Source organism: Antechinus flavipes, chromosome 1 (genome assembly GCF_016432865.1).
Source record: "Antechinus flavipes isolate AdamAnt ecotype Samford, QLD, Australia chromosome 1, AdamAnt_v2, whole genome shotgun sequence".
Lineage (NCBI taxonomy): Eukaryota > Metazoa > Chordata > Mammalia > Dasyuromorphia > Dasyuridae > Antechinus > Antechinus flavipes.
Genome location: NC_067398.1, coordinates 215,210,896 through 215,236,942, shown reverse-complemented (window position 1 = coordinate 215,236,942; position 26,047 = coordinate 215,210,896). Strand labels below are relative to the sequence as shown.

At 34.3% G+C, this 26,047-nt stretch overlaps 1 protein-coding gene across 9 annotated transcripts in view; it reads right to left on the bottom strand.

The window, feature by feature from the left end:
- RNF38 (ring finger protein 38) overlaps nt 1-26,047 on the bottom strand; it is a 213,994-nt gene that overhangs the window by 20,672 nt on the left and 167,275 nt on the right. For all 9 annotated transcript variants that reach the window (XM_051996138.1, XM_051996147.1, XM_051996157.1 and 6 more), the window contains 4 exons: nt 11,449-11,639; nt 5,465-5,678; nt 4,279-4,446; nt 2,631-2,801 (listed from right to left, as the gene is read on the bottom strand). In XM_051996138.1, coding sequence (XP_051852098.1) covers nt 2,631-2,801; nt 4,279-4,446; nt 5,465-5,678; nt 11,449-11,639 — 744 coding nt within the window. The remainder of the gene's footprint in view (nt 1-2,630; nt 2,802-4,278; nt 4,447-5,464; nt 5,679-11,448; nt 11,640-26,047) is intronic.

Here is a 26,047-nt window from a genome sequence, read left to right as displayed (position 1 = left end):
GAGAAAAGTTCTAACAGTTTAAGTTTTTTATGCTACAATGAACTACAATGAACATCCAAGGAATTGCTGCCTTGCTCCATTTCTGGTACTCATCTACTTTTATGACTACATGCAGCAGAATGGAAGAGATCATGAACGAGGACAGTTAATAGTCACAACACTATTGCTGATATGGAATATGCTGAGGCCCATTTCAGTATCTTCTAACCCCATTATTAAGAATCCTATCTCTGCCATTTCTCCCTTGCTTGACCCAATTTCTTGGTTGCTGATTAGGAACAGTTTACTTAGAAACTGCTAATTGTCTTTCCCTCCAGCTATCAATTGTGGTGTTCACATTCTAATCACTTCTTTCCTGAATACATGGAATTCTCATGTTCTGAATTCATACATACTACAAGATACTGATCATCAAGCCATAGCCCCATGCTTATCCACAATCTACCAAAGCAGCCAGCCTAACAAATCTTAATCCAGTCCCTGCCATATGGCTGCCTATGGCTGGGTAAATGCCAATATAACTAATGGCTAAAATAAAGTTTTTCAACCAACTGTGGATTTATGTTATACCTGAACCCATTCCTCATGTACCTGGAAAAAAGGGAAGACTTGGTTTTTATACACACATAAAAGATGAACAGGATGAATATTATTGTTATTTTTTAAACATAATCAATCAAGAAGCATTTATTAAGTATTTACTATATTCCAGGCACTGTACTCAGTTGTATTAATGCGGGGAATATAGAGAAAAGACAAAATTCAATTCCTGTTCTTAAAAAGCTTATATTCTAATGGAGGAAACAAACTTATACCTATATAAGAATATACAAAATACACACCGAGTGGATGAAAGTTAAGTAGTACTTTGGATTGGGGAGAATAGAGAAGGTAGAAGAAAAAGCCTCTTTTAATCAGTACCATTTGTATCATCTTGAAAGAAGCAGGGATTCTAAGAGGTGGAGATTAAGAAAGTACATTCTACGTATGGGGTAACTAAGTATAAAGACAGAGAGAAGGGATGTGACATCACAGATGATGAATATCTAGAATAAGCCAACACTGGCAAACAACAGATTATGTGAAAAATTAAAAGATAAAAAGGGGCCAAGTTGTAAAATTTTCAAATATACATCCTAGAGGTAATAAAAAGCCATTAGAGTTGGGAAGGAGGGAAAAGAAGAGAGAAAGTAATATGTTCGGATGTGCATTTTAGAAAAATTATTTTGATATTTGTGTGGAGAATGGATTGGAATGGAGAAGTCTGAAGCAGGAAAATCAATTAGGAGTCTGGGAAAGAGATGAGAAAGACATGAATTCTGGTAACTAAATTGGAGAGAAAGGCATGGAGAAAGAAATGACATTTAGTACCTAATCATATATGTGATGAAGACTGAAGAGTCAAGAATGTGAGTTCCCTTGATGGTAACAGTAAGTTTGGAAGAGGGATGGATTTGAAGAGTTCTTATCTGGACACAATGAATTTGATAGGATATCTAGTATTCAATATCCAATATGTGGCTGGTGACCTGGGACTAAAACTCGGGATAGTGACTTGGGCTGGATAAAGCGATCTAGTAATCATCTGCATAATGATGTTACCCAAATCTATAGGAGCAAATAAGTTCACAAACAGAAAGAGGATAGAGAAAAGATAGCTCAGAACACAGCACCTCGTGTAACATCCAGTTATTGGACATGACATAGATAAAAAAGTCAGCAAAGGAAATTGAGGAAAAAGGTAGAAGACAAACCTAGAGAGAGCAATGACATGAAAAGCAAAAGAAGAAAGAGTATCCAAGAGAGAGTGATCAAGAGAGTCAAATGATGAGAAATTAAGGACAAATATTAAAAAAACAGCATTTAGGTGTGGCAATTTAGAAATCAATGGTAACTCTGGAGACATGTAGTTTCAATTAAGTGATGAGAGAAAGAGAATGCAGAAGCACCAAACATATTAAAAAAAAAAAAAAAAAAAAGACTTTTCCCTCCCTTTTTCCCTTGAGTTGATCCAAGAAAAAAAGTAGAGCTATATAATAAGACCTAGCAAGGACTTTTTAGAGATGGGGAAGACTTAAGAGTGTAGACAGAAGAAACTGATTACTATTGAGAAGTAATGAAAGTCAGATTAACTGGATGAAGACAATAGGACCAAAGGCAAGTTGAAAGAAATGAGTGTTAAAGGTGACTTTAGGTCACAGGTGCTAAATGACTCAAACCTGGACCTTTAGGGAAGCTGGAAATATTTAAAGAAAAAAGTAAATATTCAAAAAGATTCCATATTTCTATTCAATTTAAGGCTTACTTCTATCTTAAAGCAAACTAATTCCTGTCCCCAAACTCTAAGAAGATTTTTATTTTAATTACTTTTACTATTGGGACTGCAAATAAAAGAATAGAAAAAAAATTATAGCACATCATTAATACATAAAGCAGGAACTCCCAATTAATTTCAGGTGAATCTGCATTAACTCATACCAAACTTCTACTTGAGAATATAGGTTCTTTTTTTCTCTAGTACAATAAATTATGAAGTACACACACTTTTATTCTACTAAGTGACAATGAGTAAATCTGGGCTTAAATTTTCAACAAATTTATAGGCAAAAAAAATAAAAGTATATACATACCGATCGTGATTGTTGTGTTTGGAAGGGGACAAACTGGCCAGGTGGTGGCAAATGAGGAGGATGATGTGGAGAAAGGTGAGGTGGATGTAAAAGAAATGGATCACTAGATATAAGAGGTGGGAATGCAGCATATGGTACTGGTAAGTGCTGAACTGAACATGCCTGAAGCATCTGTAAGAGAAAAACACATTAATTTATTTTTTGTTCCTAATAAAGGAATAAGTATGATTTATTTGAAATACTCCCCCAAAATAAACAAAATGTCTATCAGAGAAAATGGGTAAACTACCAAAATACTTTCAATAGGTAAAAGTAATAGTGTAATAAAGCAAAAAAATCCAGACTGCGCTATTAATTAACTATATTTCAATATCTAAAGCTAATATGATTATTCAAGCTCATAAAAACACTGGCCCTCTTATAGTTCAGTGTCATCTTGCTAGTTACCCATTTACCAATGGCTTTTCCTTCTCCCTAATTATTTCCCTCCTCACCAGCCTTTTGTCAAGTCTTTCTCATTCTACTGAATGATGTACTCGATTCTTCAGAACTTTGGGACTGGGAAGATTAGCTTCCTGTCACCTGTTGGAAGTGGTATAGTTAGAAGGCCTTCACTGAAGGAAAAGAGGGAGAAGAAAGGACATAATGGCCCCTACCCAGAAGAGATCAGATAGGGTGGAACACTTATGGAAAGGAGGAAGGGATAAGACTGGATGAATTGTACCCACAGAGGAGATGGGGAGTAGAAAAGAGCAAACAGGAATGGATACTCCAAAATAAAGGAGAGGCGAGAGAAGGGGAGGAAAGAAAAGCAAGGAGTACTTGAGGTGGAGGGCCGGCCTCATCTCGGCTGTCTTCTTTTGTTCTTCTTACAGACTCCTAAAAGGTCCCACATTATTTCACTTCATTGCAGTAAGCATTTATTAAACACTTACTAAGCATGAAATACTTTGCTGTATGCCAGAAATACAAAAATAAAACTAAATTAAACAAATTGGTACAGGGATTTGTAAACAAATAAGTAAATAAAAGACAATTTGAGAAGAAAGAACACTAACAACTGGGGTATGGGGGAGAGGGACAGTCTTCAAGTAGGAAGTGACAGTAACTGAATCTTAGTAAGTAAGCTAAAGATGCTAAGAGACAAGTGAGAAAGGATGATATTCCAGCAGAGGGAAAAACCTATGGAAAGGGCCTACAGTAAAGAGATGGAACAGCAAAGCAGCAGGTTTAGCCAGAATGTAGAATGTTTCAAGAGGAGCAAAGTGAAATAAACTGGAAAATATAGGTTGGAGACAGAATATAAAGAAAAAAGAATTCCCCCTCCCCCAGATTTTAACTGGGAGCTACTGAAATTTCTTATGTTTTAACTATGGAATTTAGTTAGACCTATACTTGATAGCTGAGTCAAGGAAGGACCACAACAACTCCAAGACTAACTATAGAACCAGGGTAAATCTCCAAAAGCAATAGAGTTGCATATCTTGAAAGCAGTTAATGGAATCATTTTTATTTTTTTTACCTCCAGTGCTTGGTATACAGTAAGTGCTTCCTAAATGTTTTTCCATTCTATTCCATGATACTGTCTTATCCTTACACTAAGGCATATTATTGATAAGATGTTACAAGAAGCAAGATGAATACTTACGGGAGGAGGCACACTACAGACGGGGAGGTGCTGCCCACTGAAAACCACAGAGCATCCTGGAACCTGCTGTGTATTGCAAGCAGGGATGTGCTGGCCAGTGCAAAGTGGAATCCCATGTGGAGCAACTGTTGTTACAGTATAAGAAACCGGGACTGTGCCTTGATGGAGCTACAATAAAGAGATGAATGTAAAGTTAACAGATGATAAATATTAACTTTAGGCAAGTGTGAGAGTCTACTGAAAAGGGCAATGTTTTTGGTCTCAGGAGACCTAGATTCACATCCCAAATCTTAAGTGAATCTCAGTTGTGAAACCTTTGGGAAGTCTCCTTCATTTCAGTTTCCACATTGAGAGAAGATCCTTTATCTTCTATTTCCTAACAACTCTTATACTGTACAACGTGTAATGTAAAGATTCTATGGAGAATCTTATAATGGATTTAAGAAAACCAATTCTCTATTTGCAGTACATAAAATCAGGCTCTTTCTGCAAAGGAAAACATTTACTTTATCACAGATATGATAAAAGTTAACTTTGGAGAATTGGGGTAGATCTGTTGGAAAGCTGGCTGGGGCACTAAGAACTTAAGCAATATGTCACAATTAACATTTAAGAGGTAGGACCTGAACCCAGGCTTTTTTGATTTTAAGGGACAGATAAGGGCCGAGATAGCCCGTTATCCATAGATTATATTACTTTATAGTTAAGAAGGAATGTGAATGCCTAAAAAGAATGCCCCATAGAGACTTGAATGCCAAGCTGCATTATCAGAATCCTTTGATCAAAACCTTGACAATAGCTTTTCCCACTCTACCAAAAAGGTTCTATTCTAATCTCCAGGATTCAGTGAATTTCTTTAGCTTGAGACACACAGATGCCTTTGACCTAAAATAAAGTCATAACAATTCCTTTGGGTCTTTTTTTGACATTTGTAGCTGCGCAGGATACTCTGAGTCTATAATTCTTTTCTCCTTTAATACAACAAAAATACCCATTTAAAATATTATTCCCCCCCCCCCCCCAACTCAAGACACTGATTTTGGGAATTGTTGAGAAATCAAGGTATCCTGTATATGCAAATTAAATTGTTCCTTCCCCCTCTTTTTTTTGATTAAGAAACTTGCCAAAAGGAAGAAATCTCAATGAATGACAGTGTCTACTTAACAGAAGCATTTCCGCACAATACCTGATCATGTATGTCAACCATCACTGCATTCTGCTGAGGTGGGTGAGCAGCAGGATGTAACATACGTGGAGATACATTCGGAGGATGGAAGGCTCGAGGCTCCTCTATTGCTTGCTGCTGTCCGTATGAAATATGGTGATAGTTTTCATCTTGACTAATGGAATTATGCCGAGAAAGACGATCCCTCCTTCCTCTCTGGCGCCTAACAGGAGGACTGAAACACATTACATGTGAAAGAAAAGAGAGAGAAATTAATTTGGGTTGCCAACAGGATACTCTCATTATTGGTTATTATGTGAATGTTTAGGGGAATGAATCTGTGATTTCACTAGTACAGAGAGCATCCAATACTAAGGAAAATCTTTAAGGATCTTTTTTAGCACCTTGTGGTCTCAGAGCAGGGGCTGATTTCTTGTGTCATGAACCCACTGGCAATCTAATGACACCTATAAACTTCTCAGAATAATGTTTTTTTAATAAAATGGAGTTATGAAGGAAAGCAACTATATTAAAATATACTCATTAAAATATATATATATATATATATATATATGATCAAGATTTTAAAAACCAAAATATATATTTTTCAAAAACATGTCTTGGGAAAAACTGCTTGGGGTGCACTGACAGGATAAATGATTTGCTCAGGAAAATTCCTTAAGACTAGGGAATTTATTTTATTCTTTATATCTATATCCCAGTGTCTGGAACTTTGAAAATAATAAGTACTTGTTAACTTATTATGTAATAGATATGTTCCAGAAAAGTTCCTTGTAAAAATATTAAATATGTTCTATACCCTTAACCTGAGCTCCCAAAATTTATAATAAAAGTTCAGGCCTTTTTTTTTTTTTAAAACTATTCATAATAGGGCTTATAGGATAGCAGTGCTAAGAAAGATAACACGGTAGAGCAGAGAGAATACTGCATCTGGAATGAACTAAATAGAGTTTGAATTCCTACTCTGCCTATTGCCACCTTCTTGACATCTAGCAACTCATTCTGCCTCTACCAAAGGCTCTGGTTCCTCAGTCGGGGATTGGAGAGACTTGGAGTCTTATAACCAAAACAGAGCTATAATGTCCTTTAGTACTATTTCAAAATTATTTCAAAAAAGGAACTATGCACAGAGCCACAACAATTGCATATGCTCTAGAGGCCATGACAGGATTAATCCTAACAATGTTACCAGTCCTGGGAATGAACAGTGGAGAAGTTAATCATGAGAAGAATAACTCACCAATCTCTTAGCAGCTGCAACCCCTGCCAGCATGCCTTAATATAGTCCTTACCTATAATTCTATGGCTACAAGCAAAAAGCTTAACTCTGTTCCATCTGAAGAGAGGGAGGTGTAGGTAAGCAGGAGCAGGTTCTGCCTGTGGTTGTACAACAACAGCTTTCAGAGGGAAAACTAAACAACAGGGGCTGTACTAGGCTTGAAGGAAAAAAGACTGAAGCTGATGAAAAGTGAATTCCTTAGTGTGGGAAGAAGCTAAGACAGCTTTGGACCAAGCCCCAAGAACACACTGTCAAAGAGGAAAGAGTCAAAAAGTGAGCAATAAAATAATTTTAAGGAGAAAACAAGATAGCAAGTACCAAACATCACAGGAAAAAGAAATACCAGTTAAAAACTCAGTACTCAAGCTGATAAATCAACAGGAAAATAAAACAAAAGTGATGATGGCCACCAAGACATCTGAATAACACAAATGTATCTAAATAAATATTGCAAGACAAAGGAAAATGAACCAACACCCCACGACAGAAAGAAACCCATGGATTTCCCAAAGCTCATGAAACTGCAGCAGGATGCCCAGAATGGTTCAAAATAAAAACAAGAGTCTTGAAAGAAATTAAAAGATAACAAATGGCAGCAGAAATTCCCCTCTAGCAGAAATAATTAGAATGGGAAATATCTGAATCCATAGGGTTAATAATCTATTTAGCAAATAAAAGACAAAACAAATGATTGCAAACACATATATTATTCTGAAAGAAGAGAAGCAAAAAGCACTAATGTTAAAAAAAAACAAAAAACAAAAAACCCACACACGATCTTTATGAAAACAAAATACATTGGTTTTGAGGACATGTATAAGGACAATTTAAAAATTTAAGTCTTCCAAGAAGCAAATAAATAAATAAATAAGGCATTAAATTAGATAACTTCTAAGGGTCTTTTATTATTACTGAGTTGTTTTTAGTCACATTCGACTCTATGTAATAATCCCATCTGGGTTTTTCTTAACAAAGATAATAAAGTGGTTTGTCATTTCCTCTCCAGTTCATTGTGCAGAAGAGGACACTGAGGCAGAGACTTAAGTGACTTGCCCTGGGTTACACAGCTAGTATCTGATGCCTCTCAATTCATGAAGATGACTCCAGGATGTGCCACCTTGCTGCCCTAAGGTCTTTTAAGAGCTCTAAGCCAGAAGCTGCTACAATGCAAAAAACATTAGGTTTATATATCAAGCACTTAAATATTCACTAGCAAGAGCATTGTGCTATATATACATGGAATAAGAAAGTTTACATAATATGCATTCCCTGACTTCAAGGAATCAACAATATTTTTTTTAAAAAACATACTGGAAACTACTAATATATAAGAATTGCAATGAACGAATTATATGACATAGCAAAAAAGAACAGCTATGTGATATTGAAAAGGAAATTCCTTACTAACTGGGAGGCATCAGGGAAACGATCAAACTAAAGGAGCTATTATCAAGTGAATTGCACTTTAAAAATAGGAAGGAAATCTGTATGAAAAGGGGGATGAGGAAAACATTTCAAATGTAGGCAACGTAAGAAAATACATGGAAATGTCTAATGTGCATCTGGGGTACAGAATGGTTGAGATGAAATGAAACAGAATAAACATAAGAGGAATATTAGAACCGAAAAAATAGTCTGCCATCAATGTTGTAGCAGGTCTGGTATAGAAGAGAGCCATAAAACAGTTTTGAAGGCTGACATACTCAGATCCATGCATAAGAAATGTTATTAGAGCTGTAGTGAATTATGGTTGCTTGAAAATGAATAGAGCATTCAAAATGTGTCTATGAAGACTAAGGAGATTATTATAGCAAAGTGCTAATGGGCAATTCAATTCAGCTAAGCACTTATATATGTCAGGGCCTGTGGTAGGTGCTGAAGATAAAAATACCAAAAGGCAACAGTCTCAGTTCTCATTTAAGCAGTTTATATTTTACTGGTATGGGAGGTGAGGGAGTCAACATGTACAAAGATTGGTAAATTCAAAACGTATACAAAGTAAATAGAAAAGTACTTGGGGATAAGAGCAAAAAAGCAAATTAAAGATTTAGTGTTATACTAATCACACAAGTGGACATATTTGATACTATTAGATAAAAATAACAACACATTTATATGTAGGAATATATCAAAGTCAGGAATTCCAAGGGAAAAAAATTCTTTAAAATAGGAATAAGGAAAAGTTTAAGCAGTAATAATGTCTTACAAAACACAAAAGTCAAATAATCTCTATCCTTGAAGAGTATGTATTCTAACACAAAGATAACAGAGACGTAACAAAACAGAGTATACTGGCATTAGAAAGGTAGAAGGCATTAAAGCTATTGAGGTCAAGAAATGTCTCACTCAGAAAATGGAATCAAAGATGATTCCTGAAGAATTTCAAGAAGTGGAAACAAGGAAAGATTGCCTAACAAATAGTGGACAGGAAACACCATGGTAAGGAGATGAAAGATGGAGTGACTGATGTGAAAAATACTAAGAAAGCCAGTTTGGCTAGACTGTATAGTGTCAAGAGGAAAGCAATATGAGAAGGGTGATAAGGAAGGTTTAAGATAGGTTGTGGAAGGCTTAAAATGCCAAATGGAACAGTTTATATTTTAATCCTTGAGATTTTAGGAAGTCACTGGATCTTACTGAGGCTGAGAAGATGACATAGTTAGACCCTACACTTTAGGAGAGCAGCTGGAAGGATGAAATGGAGAAGAGATTTGAGAACAATTCTATGTCTAGGAGAAAAGTGATGATGCTCTAAATTATGGTGGCTGTGGTCCAAATAGAAATATGGGGACATTTCAAGGATACTGTGAAAATGGAAATGACAAGAGGTGGTAATTGACTGGAAATGTGAGAAATCAAAAATAATATTGTAGTTGATTAGATGAATGATTGGAAGAATGGCAATTCTCTTGTTATAGTTTAAGTTTGAGAGAGGGTGGATTTATAGAGAAAGATAATGAATATTATCTTAGAAACAGTGAGTTTGATGGGATATTCAATAGGAAAAGTCCAGTAAGCAATCTGCAATGCAGAAATGTCACTCAGAGGAGAAAGAACTGGGAATCTTTGCTAAGAGATGATTAAATCAATGGAACCTAAAGACACCAAAAATGGGCTAAGGAGAAGAAAAAAGATAAAGAGTCTAGGATACAAATAAGCCTTGAGACACAGCTTTTTCATTTATTCATTTCATAGAATTTGAATGAATCTTCTTTTTCCATTATTTTCTTCTTCCTTTTATAATTGCTAAATAGAAATGCTGCTGATTTTTCTATTTTGCTTTAAGCTATTATTTAGTTTTCTTTGAGGGGGAGGGGGAGTTAAGAAGTGTGGCAAGTGGGACTAAATGACTTGCCCAAGATCACACAGTTAAAGTCAGGTATCTAAAACAGGATTTAAACTCCAGTTCTCCTAATTCCAGGACCAGTGTTCTCTCCACTGTGCCATCTAGCTGCCCCTCGTTTTCTTTTTTGCTGATTAGTTGGTGATTTTATTAGCACTTTTAGAACCATGACAAATAAAATAGCAGAAGCACACAATAACAGCTTCTGGTTTTTGATAACACATTTAAAATTATATTTACCTTATAAAGAAAAACTGGCCTATACTATATAACATATTCTGCTACTAAAAGAGTTCTAAACTCTATTCCCGAGTGGTTAGATCAATTCATAGCTTTATCATCAATTCACCAAATATATCTACTTTCCCACAATTCCTCCAACAATTGTCATTTTCCTTTAATTATCTTTGCCAAATTGATAAATGTGAGGAAGAACTTCAAAGTTTTTGTAATTTATATTTATTTTGATTATTAGTGATTTGGGACATTCTTTCATATACTAAGTTGTTGATATTTTTTTTTGAGGATTACCCATTAATATTCTTTGATTATCTATTTGAAGCAGTTTTTTTATATATCTAGGATATTAGGCCTTTATCAAGGAAATGTCTTTCAAAGATTTCTCTCAGTTACCTATTTCTCTTTTTCTTCTTACTATATTTATTTTGTTTGTACAAGAACTTTTCAATTGCATATAATCAAAATTCTTCACCTGACCTCTTATGATCCTCTCTATTTCCTTTTTTTGATTAAGAACTCTCTCTTATCCATAGTTATCCATAGTACTTCCTTTCTTTTCTAAATTGCTTACAATATGACTTTGTGTATTTATATTATGAAACTATTGAGACATTATTTTGGTATATGGTTTGAAATACTGGTCTAAACTTAATTTCTTCCAGACTACTTTCCCGTTTTCCCACTTTGTTGAATAGTACTAATCCAAATAAATTGCACTTAGGAGTGGGAATAGATGAGTAGCATTTGTGATACAAAAGAGAGAAGGAAATACCCAAAAGGGCATCAATGACATTTAAAAATTTAGAAAAAAACAATGAAAGCAAAATAGTTTTTGGTTAACTTAATAATAAAAAGTAAACCAAAAATCTTTCTAAATCATAGGTCAACAAAAGATAAGCACAAAAATTCCCACACACTTAAATGAAAAGCTTTTTAAACTTACTTTACACTTTTATTAGCAACATAATCAACTATCAAAATGGAAAGAAGACAGCTGCTCCCCTAAATCTGTAAATAGTTCACATAGTTAAGGGCTCATCATAGTGATTTCTAATTAGGTTTATTTGATTTAGAAGAAAATTGTCCAGCATTATTTCTTAACTAGAGAATTAATCTACTAACCTTCTTCTGTTACGTGCAGGTGTGTTGCATCGTTCCCCTGAGAAGTGATGCTGATTGGGTCGAACTGAAGGAGGTTGTCTATTTGATGTCATCTCCCATGGTCGCATTGGTGGTGATGGGGCTGGTGATGCTGTATAATCAAAGACTGAATGAGAAAGCCGCTGTCTCTTGGGACTTGGGCTGTCTTCACTCTGTCAATGCAACAAGACAAATACAGTGGGTATAAAACTCCTCAAATGAAACATTCTACCCTGTGTTAGAAACATGACAGATACTTCCAAAATTTATCTTAAAACAAAAAAGACAATGCCTAAAGAAAAATATTTTTAACAATTTTTAACAATAAACTCTCATGATGAGACTAAATTCAAAAGAAGAAACATTTGGATAAATCATTTCATTTCCTAGACCACATCTGTAAAAATAAACTTAAATCAAAAGGCAATTTCCTTTTCTTCTCTGTACTTTACGTATTATTGGAAAATTAAATCGTAATTTTGTGATATGCAAAATTTAAACCATTCAATAAATACTAGTGACCTACAGATGCCACCAAACTAAATGCATTAAGTCTTAGATCAGTTACAGGATTTAATGACAGAAAAATAATGTCAATTGTCTATTAATTTCAAAACTGAACTAGTCCCCAATTATGACAAAACTCTTAGGTTAGGTTATAGATAGCATTTTCAAATGTTGACAACAATGTCCACAACATTACATAAAGTGATCAATTCTCCCATATACTCCCCCTTTTAAAAACAGGTGAGGAACTTAAGCAAATAGTTTCACCAAGCAAGAGACCCCATTTGAATTCAGTTTTTTCTGACTCCAAGCCCAGTGCTCTGTCTACTGCATGCCCCAGACGTCCAAATTTCCTATTTTCATCATTTACCTCCTTACTCTTTGTCCACAACAAAACAACCTGATTTTCCCATAGCATCATCATAATTATTAACATCAGCTAAAAATCACTTTTTTGAATTCCAGAATAACTAGTTACTAATATATTGTATTAAAAGGCATACTTAAAAAGCCCACAGGACCTGAAGACAGGAAAGACAAAACCATGCTTTTCAATTCCCACCACACACACTTACTGTATGTTTGACTTTGGACAAGTCTTTGAGCTTCAGTTTCCTTATTTGTAAAATGAGGGGGTTGAACTCAATAACTTCTAGCTCAAAATCTATGACTGCTACATATTTTAAGGATAACAATTCAAACTATACTAAAGCACACTTTAGCTGCTAATAGGATATTTTTCATTATCATTAATTTTAAGAAATAGTGATTGCTCTGATTTTTAAATTTTGAGACAATCATAAGTCATTTCACAGAAATTGGGATAAATGTAATTTAACATTAAGTAGTAGCTAAGTAGTTATAATTTGTCACTTTGAATTATTTAGCTATGTTATTCCAAATTCAGGTTATTTTCTTTTTCCATCAAATGACAGTATTTCCTCTTCAAATATATCACAAATTACAAAATAAGCTAATTTTTTTTTGAAATCCTAGTATTCTTTTGAAATCCAATTGTATTTTCATTATCTGTACTGAAAATTAAGGAAAGAAATTTAAAACTCAAACTCATCAATACTTTAGAGTAATTGTATGAGGATCTAAAATGAATCTTTCTCTACCTTTTTCACTGAATGGTTGGTTCCAGTTACTTGTGTCATGTGTCATTTACAAGGAATAATTATGTGTGACTGGTAGGTTTTATGAACTAGAAATAAATTCACTGGGCACACAAAAAGTATACTTTTCACTCAACACTATCCATTTCCTTTTTATTTTTGAATCATTTGAGAAAAAAAAAAAAGCCCTGGAGGAGCCTTTGGAGTAAATATATTAACATACCAAACACATCTGATTGTTTTGTTCAGCTGTTTCAATCATTGTGCGATTCCTTTTTTGGGGGGGAGGGTTTCCTTGTCAAAGATGCTAAGTTTTCCATTCCCTTCTTCATATTATTCTGTAGATGAAGAAACTGGAGGATACAGGGTTGTGCCTTGATAGCTAGTTAATATCTGAGGCAGAATTTGAACTTGGGAATTCTCATATTCCTGACTCCAGGCTTTATCCACTGCATCACCTAGCTGACCAGAAATACATCTAAACTATGATCAAATTCCTAGCCAGGTTCACAAAATATTAAAGGAAAATAAAGATTGCCACTCTACCTGTTCCCTCATTCCCAAATATCAAAACCAATTTTTCTTGGCACAAATTACAAGATATGCAATTTGTCACCTAAAAACACATGTCAAATACTTGTAGTGCAGGTGGATGTCCCATACAAACTCTGAGCTAGTTCATCTCCTCATTGTCTAGTCCCCAACTTTGGAGAGGAGACTGGGTAAGAGAAGGAGATATTATATCTACATAATCAAAACATGAGGAAAGAGTAAATTCTTAATTTGAGTATAAATTACTCTCAAGCCAATCAATTTGCATTTGCATTATATTTTAATTCTAGTGTATGGGAGGTGGGAAAAATGAGAAAAGGCAAGGAAACACATGTCAATACCTCTATTTCTATATAGGTGTAAAGTTTATAAATCACTTTGCATATCTAATTTGATTATCTTATCAAGTTCGTACAGTGGGTACTGTTAATATTTTCTTTTCACAGACAAAGAAACTAAATCCAAGAGAGATTAAAAAACTTGCCCAGTGCCACATAATTAATGTGTCAAGAGAGATTCACCTAAGTTTTCCAGGTTCCAAATACACTATTCTCTACACTAGGCCACAAAAGAAAATAAATACATCTGGAAAGCAATTTACATACACAGACACACACATACACTGACATTCACACATGCACACGCTTATACGTGTGAGATACGCTCTTGTATTGTTAAAAGACCATAGTTTGAACTGTGTTTAAGTAGTTGTGGTTCTCAAAATATGTAGATGTTAACATTTAATACTACTGAACTTTTAAATACAAAGTTAAAGCTAAAGGAATGACTATAGCTTGGCATGGAAATTTATACAGAATAAGTTTGAATAGCAACTCAAATTTCTAAATTAATTATCAAATTACTATTGTGACAAATGTTTTCAATGAAAATGAGTAATTGGTTTCCTAATTAAAGCCAAGGAAAAGAATATACTATCATACCAAACCTGAAATGGAAGATGAAAAAAATTTAATTTTGGATCTAACAAAAGCCAAGTTAGATGGGCAAGATTTGATACCCTTACATCAGAATGGGGAATGAGCTTACAATGAATAATAAGGTTAAAAAAAATAAATTTTACTACCAGTGTGACTTTGAGCAACTACAATACCTCTCTGGATCTTAGTTTCTTCAGTTAATACAATAAAGGGGCATGAGAAGGAAAGATGATGATCTCTAAGCTCCTGCTTGAATGTTAAATGAATGGCATTAAGAATTCTGCATTTAGTCATGTTTCACTTGATGTGTACACTCAAAGCAATCCTAAAGAGAACCAGGGTTTATTCTATTTGGAGTTGGAATATGCTGTAATTTGTTTGATTTAGCAATTACCATTTGACCAAAGTACTACAGATTACAGTTAGCTCTTAAAATTTATTAAGTATTTTAGTTTTGTTCGGGAAAATCTGAAAGATCTTTAAATAGAAATATTTAAATGTTGCAAAACCAGGAACAGAAATCTTTAAAAAAAAATTCAGTATTTAAATGGTTCAAGATACCATGGTACGTTTTGCCTCAGAAATTCTCAATATTTCAAACTGTTTCAAAGCAGTGTACAATACATGAAATAATAACTTTTCCTTCCTGCACCCTCAAATGAACCTATCTAGTAAATTAAGGAACCATATTCTCATTGTTTAAGTATCCTCTTCATATGTTGAGTACTTCACAAATGCTCTCCCCATAAAAAATGGTCACCATTTCCCTTTAGTCTGCCTAATCTAATCATGGAACTTCTATGGTTATGTATCAAGTGCTCCAAATTAGAAGAGGCACATCTAGATTTACACAATACATATGTATTGATTAAAAAAAAAAGCTTGATTACAAATGGAATTTTAATCATTTAAATGCAGATAAAATATAAAGTAACTCTGCAGTGAATTTTGATTTAAAAAAATTTAATATTATCTTGAGTAGGCTTCTACCATATATGAAGTTAAGGAAATATAAAAAACTAGATCCTTGCCTACAACTAAGTATGTTAACATTTTCTAAACCACAGGATGACCTTAAGAAGACCATGAGACCCTCTCATATGGGACAAGAAATAAGTAAATACATCCAACTTCTCCCAATTAAAAAAAAAAAAAAGGGGAGAGAGTGAGAGAAACTCAGAAACTAACAGGTGATTTCATTCTTTCTAATAAAAAATGCAGAATGGTATTTGATAAAGAATGTACAAATGAGGTAAAATTTCAAGGGGTATGAGTGTAATCTGACACACAGACTATTATTGTGCCCTCATTTTGTCTATTGCATTTGTGAAAAAAAGGAACTTAAGAGTCCATTTACTACATCCCAAGCACTGTGCTAAAATTTTGGGATAAATAGTTTGAGATACATTATTAATGCCCCTTACCTCAAGGGACAAGGTAGGTATATGGAAAACAGTAGCCCAGAAAGTGCTGTTTGCTCTGGAATCTTGAATGGGGCCAAGAGGAGAGGAAAGTAATATGCCTTCTTTTTAGGAGCAATGGCATCACTGATATAATTATGGTTGTAGAGCTTGGAAGAGGAAGAGAGTAAGGGTATAGACTTGTGGAAATACTATAAGTCATCTTTGTATAGATAGTCCAAGTACCATAACATTATCTACATTTCTAAACTTGGTAAAAAAAAATTTCTTTCTCAATATAATTCATTTTGCTAAATACAAGATAATAAGCCTTATTAAATAAAATGAAATGTGTTTCAAACAAAACAAAACAAAACACCTTACAATAACCACAGGAACAATCAGATAACTATATTGTTGAAAAATTTAAACAATTATGTGAAAAAGTTGCCTATTTTTTAAATGAAATAAATTGTGATAAGTGAGATAAACTATATACAAAAATGATTTAAAGTATGATGGTAAAAGTAGTACAAAATACCTGAAGAAAATGAGGTAAGTATTCTTATAAAATGCAGTATTGTTACAAATTGTATTTAAATAGAATTCAGCAAAATGCTTCTTACAAGAAACATTTATTCCAGAAAAATCTATTATGACTATTTGTGGTGTTTTTCTTCTTTAAAATAATATGATGGTTCTCTCTGGGAGGAAGCAGGTTTCTTGGGGAGGTTTTCTGGAGGCAGCCTTAGTTGCAGTCAAGAGTAATTATCACCCAAAATGCAGCCAGCTGATAAAATGCAAATGTTTTCTCCTTCCAAAATAGTTCCCTTAGTTGAGAGGCCTCTCTGCTTGGTTCCAAGAGCTCCCTCAGAATGTCTCCAAATCCAAAGGTTTGTCCTTTAGCCTCTTGATTCCAAGAGGTCTCTCCAAATGTCTCCAAATCCAAAGGTCTGTCCTTTGCTTCTGCCTCTGCTTTCTCCAGCCTCCAGCCAGCCAAGTGGAAAATGGAATGAATCTCTCTTGCCTCTGAGGACTTCTAGCTCTCAATTTCCCAGAGTGCTCTGCGTCTGTCCCAGCAAGCTCCTCTCCAATCTAATTTAGCTCAACTCTCACCCAAAGTACCTAATCCGAAGCTAAGAGCCTCTTTATATATGATTTCCCAAAAGCTGACTCCTGGTTCTGGAGGCACACCTAAGGGAGGTGTGAATTCACAAAGTTACTAAGTTTACTTTGTGAATCTCCCATACTTGTGAACTCCAATGAGTACTGGTGTGAACACAAGCATTTGATCAATTAGTTCTATCTTGTTTCAAGTTCTGGCCCAAAACATCTCCTTGTAAGATCAGATCAGTGATACTGAACCATGCTAAATGAGATAATTATTGTCTCTATCAACTCTAATGACTTATAAGATGTTTGTAAAGACAAGATTAGTAGGGAAGCAACAAACTGGGAAAACATCTTTACAATTAAAGGTTCTGATAAAGGCCTCATTTCCAAAATATATAGAGAACTGACTCAAATTTATAAAAAATCAAGCCATTCTCCAATTGATAAATGGTCAAAGGATATGAACAGACAATTTTCAGATGATGAAATTGAAACTATTACCACTCACATGAAAGAGTGTTCCAAATCACTATTGATCAGAGAAATGCAAATTAAGACAACTCTGAGATATCACTACACACCTGTCAGATTGGCTAAGATGACAGGAAAAAATAATGATGAATGTTGGAGGGGATGCGGGGAAAAAGGGGACACTGATGCATTGTTGGTGGAGTTGTGAACGAATCCAACCATTCTGGAGAGCAATCTGGAATTATGTCCAAAAAGTTATCAAACTGTGCATATCCTTTGATCCAGCAGTGTTTCTATTGGGCTTATATCCCAAAGAAATACTAAAGAAGGGAAAGGGACCTGTATGTGCCAAAATGTTTGTAGCAGCCCTGTTTGTAGTGGCTAGAAACTGGAAAATGAATGGATGCCCATCAATTGGAGAATGGCTGGGTAAATTGTGGTATATGAATGTTATGGAATATTATTGTTTTGTAAGGAATGACCAGCAGGATGAATACAGAGAGGCTTGGAGAGACCTACATGGACTGATGCTAAGTGAGATGAGCAGAACCAGGAGAACATTATACACTTAAACAACGATATTGTATGAGGATGTATTCTGATGGAAGTGGATTTCTATGACAAAGAGACCTAACTGAGTTTCAATGGATAAATGATGGACAGAGACAGCTACACCCAGAGAAGGAACACTGGGAAACGAATGTGAACTATTTGCATTTTTGATTTTCTTCCCGAGTTATTTTTACCTTCTGAATCCAATTCTCCCTGTGCAACAGGAGAACTGTTCGGTTCTGCAAATATGTATTATATCTAGGATATACTGCAACATACTTTCCAGTTCACCAATCCTATTTTTCAAGGATTTGGTTTCTTTATCCACTCTCTCTTTAACTGACTTCTCCAGGCTCTTTTGCCAAGCCTCCCTCTCCTTTTGCAGAGCCTTACTCTGCTTTTGCCAAGTCTCCCTCTCCTTTTCCCATTTTTCTTCTAGCTCCCTTGTGAGAGCCTTTTTAATTTCCTCCATGAGATTCATCTGTGCTGAGGAACATATGATCTCCTCCTTTGGGGAATCACCTGGGGACTGTTTGTTTTTAGTCTCCTCAGGCTTTGGAGTCTGCTCTTTATCTGTATAGAAGCTGTCAAGGGTTAAATTCTTTTTCAGTTTCTTGCTCATTCTGTCTAATAATCAAAGACAAACTATCAAAGAAACAGAAGAAAAAAACCCTTGAATGGAGGCTGCTTTCTTTGGGGGAAGGGCAGGGTAGTCGTGAGGCACGGGTCCTACTGTGCTATGGTGCTTGCGCTCTGAGATCCGAGCACACTGAGACACTGTGGGGGAGGGGTGGCCAGGTCCCGAGAGACTCCAGCTGTTTGGGATTGTATTCTTCACCCCCGGTGTTTTTAGCTTCTCTGCTGCCGGAGCAAAGTATCTAATCCTGTAGCAAAGCTCTCCCCGCAGAGATGGCTGCGATCACGCCCCACCCCCTCTCTACTCTGATCGGCTCTGAGCTGCTTTCTGTGCTCTCGCTGCAGCTGCTGCCCGCAGACTGCTTCCGATCTAAATACCGTCCCCACCCTCGCGCAAAAACAGACCTTTCTTGACGAGTCTCAAGGATGGTTTCTCTTGGTAAGTAATTGTATGTTTTTTTTCAGTTGAGCATTAATTCAGAGGCATGAAATGAAATGGATAGTGAGAGAAAAACACGGAAGTTACACAACAGTGTGTTTCCTCTCCGCCATCTTGGCCGGAAGTACTACTGCAACATACTTAACATATATAGGACTGCTTGCCATCTTGGGGGGGAGGTGGGGTGGAAGGAGGGAGGGGAAAAAAACGAAACATAAGTGAGTGCAAGGGATAATGCTGTAAAAAATTACCCTGGCATGGATTCTGTCAATACAAAGTTATTATTAAATAAAAATAAAATTTAAATTAAAAAAAAATGTTTGTAAAGATTCCAACAACTATCCCCCCTTCATTGTAAGACAATTTAAGCACCTGAAAAACAATTAAATTAAGACACATATGCATATATTAATGATGTTTTTGAAGGACCAGATTTTTGAGTTGTAATTTTAAAGTAGACACGGCTTCTGAACTTTTTGGATTATAACATTTAATGAAGGAATGGCTATGGTTTAGCATGGCAAATTATGGACTGAACATCTGAATGGCAACTAAAAGATTTTGAAATTTGTTACTCACAAAATAAAAATAAACAGCTAATCTAAAACTTAATATGTCATGAGTGCCAACAGAAATGGCACTTGTGATAAACTCAATAAAAGTACAAATGATTTCCACAAAAATTTCATATATAAAATGGTGGTTGTTGTAAGTCTCTTGGTCACCTTTTGGGGCATTAATAACATCTAGATTTTTCCTCCTCATTTGCTATGTCTCTTCTTTCAGATATATTGGGAAAGAACATCTCAACACCAATTGGGTGGCTTTCTCCCCAAAGTCTGTTGGAATTGCTTTGGATCACTGACTACTAATCACGCATCCATTTTGACTTTATTTTGGTATGGAGTATGAGATGTAGGTCTATGTCCACATATTATCCTGACATTATTTTCCAGTTTTCCCCAGCAATTTTTGTCAAGTAGTTCTTATTCTAGAAGCTAGAGTTTGGGGTTTATCAAATACTTCATTGCTATAGGCCTTGATTATTGTGCCACGAGTATCTGACCTATTCCACTGATCCACCACTCTTATTTCTTAGCCTGTGCCAAATGGTTTTGATAACTATTGCTTTATAACATAGTTTTAAGTTTGGTACTGCTAAGTCACTATCCTCTGTATTTTTTCTCATTAATTCCCTTGATAATCTTTTTTTATTATTATTATAGCTTTTTATTTACAAGATATATGCATGGTAATTTTTCAGCATTGACAATTACAAGATCTTTTGTTCCAATTTTTCCCCTCATTCCCTCCCACCTCTCCCCTCAGATGGCAGGTTGACCAATACACGTTAAATATGTTGAAGTATAAATTAAATACAATATATGTATATATGTCCAAACAGTATTTTGCTGTACATAAAGAATCGGACTTTAAAATAGTGTACAATTAACCTGTGAAGGAAATCAAAAGTGCAGGCAGACAAAAATAGAGGGATTGAATTCCCTTGATATTCTTGACCTTTTGTTCTTCTAGATGAATTTTGTTATTATTTTTTCTAGTTCTATAGAATGATGTTTGGCAGTTTGATTGGTATGGCACTGAACAAGTAGACCAATACAGACAGAATTGTCATTTTTATTATATTAGCTCAGTCTAGCATGAATTGGTATTCTTCCATGTGTTTAGAACTGATTTTATTAGTGTGTAAACGGTTTTGTAATTGTGTTCATATAGTTCTTGAGTTTGTCTTGGCAAGTAGACGCTCCAAGTATTTTATTTTGTCTACAGTAATTTTAAATGGAATTTATCTCTTAAATGCTGGGCTTTGTCAGTAATATATAGAAATGCTGATGATTTGTGTGCATTTATTTTATATCCTGCAACTTTGCTAAAGCTGTGAATTGTCTCCAGCAGGTTTACGGATGATTTCCCAGGATTCTCTAAGTATATCATCTCCAAAGAGTGATAGTTTTATTTCCTCATTGCCTATTCTAATTAATTTCTTTTTCTTTTCTTATTGCTAAAGCCAATGTTTCTAGTACAATGTTGAATAATAGCGGTGATAAAAGGCATCCTTGTTTCGCTCCTGATCTTATCGGAAAACATTTTGAAAAACACTGCTAAAACTGCATCATCATAAAAAGGTATATAAAAATACTTCTGTGTAAAATATGCAGAGTTGCTTCATTCTTAATAGCAAATCACTGAAATCACCTATACATCTAAGTAACTGTGCAATAGATTAGTTGTGGTATAAGATTATAACGTAATAGTATCCTCAGTTCTCTACTAAAATGGATGTTATCTCACCAAGAAAGGGACTTAAAATAATGCAGACTGCAATTCATCCATGCCTGTCTATTCCATAAGATTTTTACCCATGTTTCCCCAAAAGTTTATTACAAGAGGCTCCCCCAAAACTGAAGATCTTTGAAAGCCTTAACAATTTTCTCCTGACATCAGCTATCTGGCAATTCACCTGTATTCCATCACTCCTGTCATCACACCAGCCTGCTCTCTCTCCTTTTCTAGTTAATGTTCTTCTGAGCTCTCTGCTTTAATGTTGTGAAGTTAATGCTATTGTAAAATTACCAATGGTTTACTTTTTAAATAGGGATAAGGATTAGATTTGCCATTTCATTTGTTTAAGGAATTCTGGATGAGTAAATTCCCACTAGTAATCTAGAAGACAGGACCTTCTGGCACTGAGAATTTAACTAATTTGCTTACAGTCACAAAGCCAAGATGTGTCAGATAAGCATTGGTCTTTCTGGTTTAAAAGAAAAAAAAAAAAAGCTCTCTCTACTACTCTACACAGCTACAGCAAGACAAAAAATAGAAATCGAAGACATTGCAAGATCTTCCAGATCTGTAATATTAAATCAGAATTCAATTAAACTATTTTGTACCAACTAAATAAAAGGACATTAGCACAATTAGAAAAGCAAACATTGGAAATACCTGAATATAACAGTCCAAGGTTCAACATAATTAACTTGGGAAAATATTTTCAATTTGACAAGAACTACTAGGAAAAGTGAAAAGTAATTTGGTTTAAAAAGGGGCTTAAAGCAGCATGACACTGTGATTTCCAATAAATTATTTATATATTTACTACACATATATATCCCCATGTATGTCATTATTATAGTCACATCATAAAACAACTTAAAGAAAAATGTATGAAGATATCTTAATAATGACAGCTGAGGAGAAAGATAAAGATCACAAAAGATTAAATAATTTTGATTCTATAAAATGAAAAGGTTTTAAATCAATGAAATCAAGGCAGTTAAGAAAAAGGAAATTGCTGAGTGAGTGGGAAAAGAGTATTTTAGACCAATAGTCATTTCCTGATCGATTAACAGCAAACATAAACAGTCCTCAAATACTGCCAACTATTGGCAACCACATAAAAGACTATCCCCCAAAGCATTACTGAAAAAAAATTAAAACACACACACACACACACACACACACACACTACAAAACTCTGAAGTTTTACTCATGCTCAGCAAACTGGTGAAGATGACAGGAAATGGAAATGATCAGTGTTGGAAGAACTGTGGTACATCATGTCATTAATAATAGAACTATAAATTGATCCAATCATTCTAAAATACAGTTTGAAATAATGTAAGGGAAAGTTAATTTGTTTTGATCCAAAGACAATACCATATATCTAGAAAGTCAGAGAGAAAAAAATACATTGATAACAAAAACCTGGAATCTAAGTGACTTCATTTGAGTAATGGCTAAATAAATTATAGTACATAAATGAAGTATTATAAGAAATTATAAATATGAAATATTCAGAGAAATGTGGAGAAACTTCCATGAAACTACAAATGGAGCAGAATCAGTAAAACAATATGACTGTAAAACAAAAGCAAAATAAAATTTAAGTGATTGCTTTGTGATAATTATGATCACAAAAACTGAAGCATAATCCTAGAAAAATTAGAAAAAGCATCTCTTCTTTGTTAGGGGAATTTAGGATTATTTTGTTGCATTTTTTTATTATCAGTAATTTGGAGCATTCTTTCATATGAAAGAACTGTTTAATATTTCATTAACTGTTTAGCAGCTTATAATTATTCTTCTGAGAACTATTTGTTCATATCCTTTTACCACTTACTTTTTGAGGAATGGCTTTTTGTCTTAAATATTTCTTTTAGTGGTCTATATAGCTTGGTACATTTGATACATGGATTTTTTTTTTTCCTCACACTCAGCCACTTCCCTTTTTATCCTAGGTACATGAACTTTGTTTTTGCTAAAGCTTTCCTTTTTTTTTTTTTTTTTGGTAATCAAGACTATTTTTATCTTTTGTAATTACCTATATCCCTTGTTAAGAATTTGTCTCAATTCAGAACTGTAAAAAATATATGATCTCATATTCTAATTTTTTTTAATGGTATGATCTTTAAATAAAGCTGGTCAGATATCCATTTTGAATTTTTGGAAAATGTTTTAAGTTATTAGTCAAAGTCTAATACATAGCATTCTGCTTTCCAGACTTTCTAATTCTTATTAAATACAAAATTCTTTTTTTTTTAATACAAAATTCTTTCTTAAATAATTTGCTTTCTGGTTTACTGAAAAAAGAGCTGTTGAATTTCATTATTTCTGATTCTCCATAGTCTAAACTGTTCCATTCATCTACTTCTTTTTTTTAAAAAAGATACTTATAAATCCTAGATGTTCTATTCTTCCTACCTGCATTATTTCCTTTGCACATCTTACAAACCTCGTATTATTCCTAATTAATCTGGTTGTTATCCTTATCTAAAACTAGAAAGTTTCTCTTTATAGTCTGTTAGGCATACCATTAAAACTGCACATTAACTATTACAGTATTGCCATTTTTATTATATTGCATAGTGCAACCACAAGCACTGACTATGCCTTCATTCATTTTTAAATTTCTTTTAAGGACTATTTTAAATTAAACCTACGGTTGCTTTGGTAGATTTCCTCCCAAATACTTTATGCATTTTGTAGTTAATCTGAAAAGGACTTCCCTCTCTTTTATTGCTTTTGGATTTTTTTAGTATATAGAAAAATCCTACTGCTTTCTGTAAGTTAGTTCGGTACCCTAAAATGTGACTGAAGATGTCCCATTTGTCTTATTTGCTAATTGACTACCATTTTCTAAGTATTCCATTATGTCATCAAATAGTTTTCTTCTTCTTAATGTCTATTCTGCCTTTAATTACTTTCTCTAGTGTCAGGGGCTGAGAACATCCAGCCCTGGGACCCAAACAAGGAACACAAAATCATTTGCTATGAGAATTGCCAACTTCAGATAACTGCAAAGTTCTCATATGGAAAGGAAAAAAAAAATTCTTTTCCTAGTTACTCTAACAAGCTCCAGAAGTAGGAGCAATTGAGTACAAAAGAGATTTATAATAAATGAGTTTCCTATGCTATCCACATTCAAAGAAAGCACTATCAAATCTCAATGTAGATTGAAGTAGTGCAACTATGTTCATATCTTGGGAGGGGATGTTTTTCTCTCATGGTCCCTCCCCCCCTTACTGAAATGTTTCTTCCACAAGATGACTAATGTAGAAATATGCTTAATATGATTGGACATGTATAACCTATATATGATTGCCTGCTCTCCTGGGGAGGGGTGAGGGAAAGAAAGGGGAAAAAAATGGAAAACAATCTTATAAAAGTAAAATGTCAGAAACTCAAATAGATTAAAACAAAACAAAGAAAAAAAAAAAGCCATGGATAACCATCTTTAGCACCCAATAGAGGGGATTCTTAGGTAGAGGTTCAACTAAATAGTCTCTCCAGTAATTGGCAACTTTCTGTTTCTTGTATAATTTTTAAAAGAAAGACAATTATAACAAACATTTAGCCATTATGAATACTGTTACTACTTGAAAAAAGTTAAACCATGCCTCCTTAGTTTTATTAGCAAAATGAAATTCAGCTACCAAACAGCTAGCTACTACGTGGCAGGCACTGTGCAAAATGCTTTCCAAATAGTATCCTACTTGCCACACAATAATCTTGGGAAGTAGGTGTTAATATATTTATATTGCCTATACTACAATGATGTCTTCTACAGCTAAAGTTCAAAATCACATTAGTTAAAAATAGATGCAATCAATTCTCAAATACTTTGGCAAATTCCCAATCTTTTAGTAGTTCTAACATCCTCTTCAGAATACTTAAATGCTACCTTTTACTCAATGAGGAAATAGGAAGGAAAGAAGACAATGGAAGAGGAGCAATTTCAAAGAGTGGATCAAGGAAAGTATTACTCTTAAGCAAAACAAACTAAGGATGCAGCAAAATATTTATAGCTCTTTGACATGGCAAAGAATGGGAATCTCAGTGAGTACCTATAAACTGGACACTAGGATGAATAAGTTATAATATGTGCAATGGAATACTATTGTGCTAATCTTTTATCAGTGTAATGACCAATACAAATTTGTATGAAACATGCTGTTCACCTCATGATAGAGGGAAAGGACTCCAAATGCTAAATTAAAAAAAAAAATTTTTTTTTTTGATATGGTGAATGTGGAAATTTGTTTTTGAGTGACTAGGTATCTGTATAATGGATTTTGTTTTTCTTATGTTCTCAGTTGGAGAGACTGGTATGGTAAAAGAAAGCAGATTTTTGGTTGATTAAAAAAAGGGCTACAAATTTATACTTTAAAAAATCTTTGATCCTTATTAATGTAAACCAGTGGTTCTCAAACTTTTTATCTCAGGACCCCTTTACGCTCTTAAAAACTGAGGACTCCTCAAAGAGCTTTAGTTTTATTTATGTGAGATATGTATAGTATTAAAAATATCTTGAATACCTTCGAAACAATACTCTGT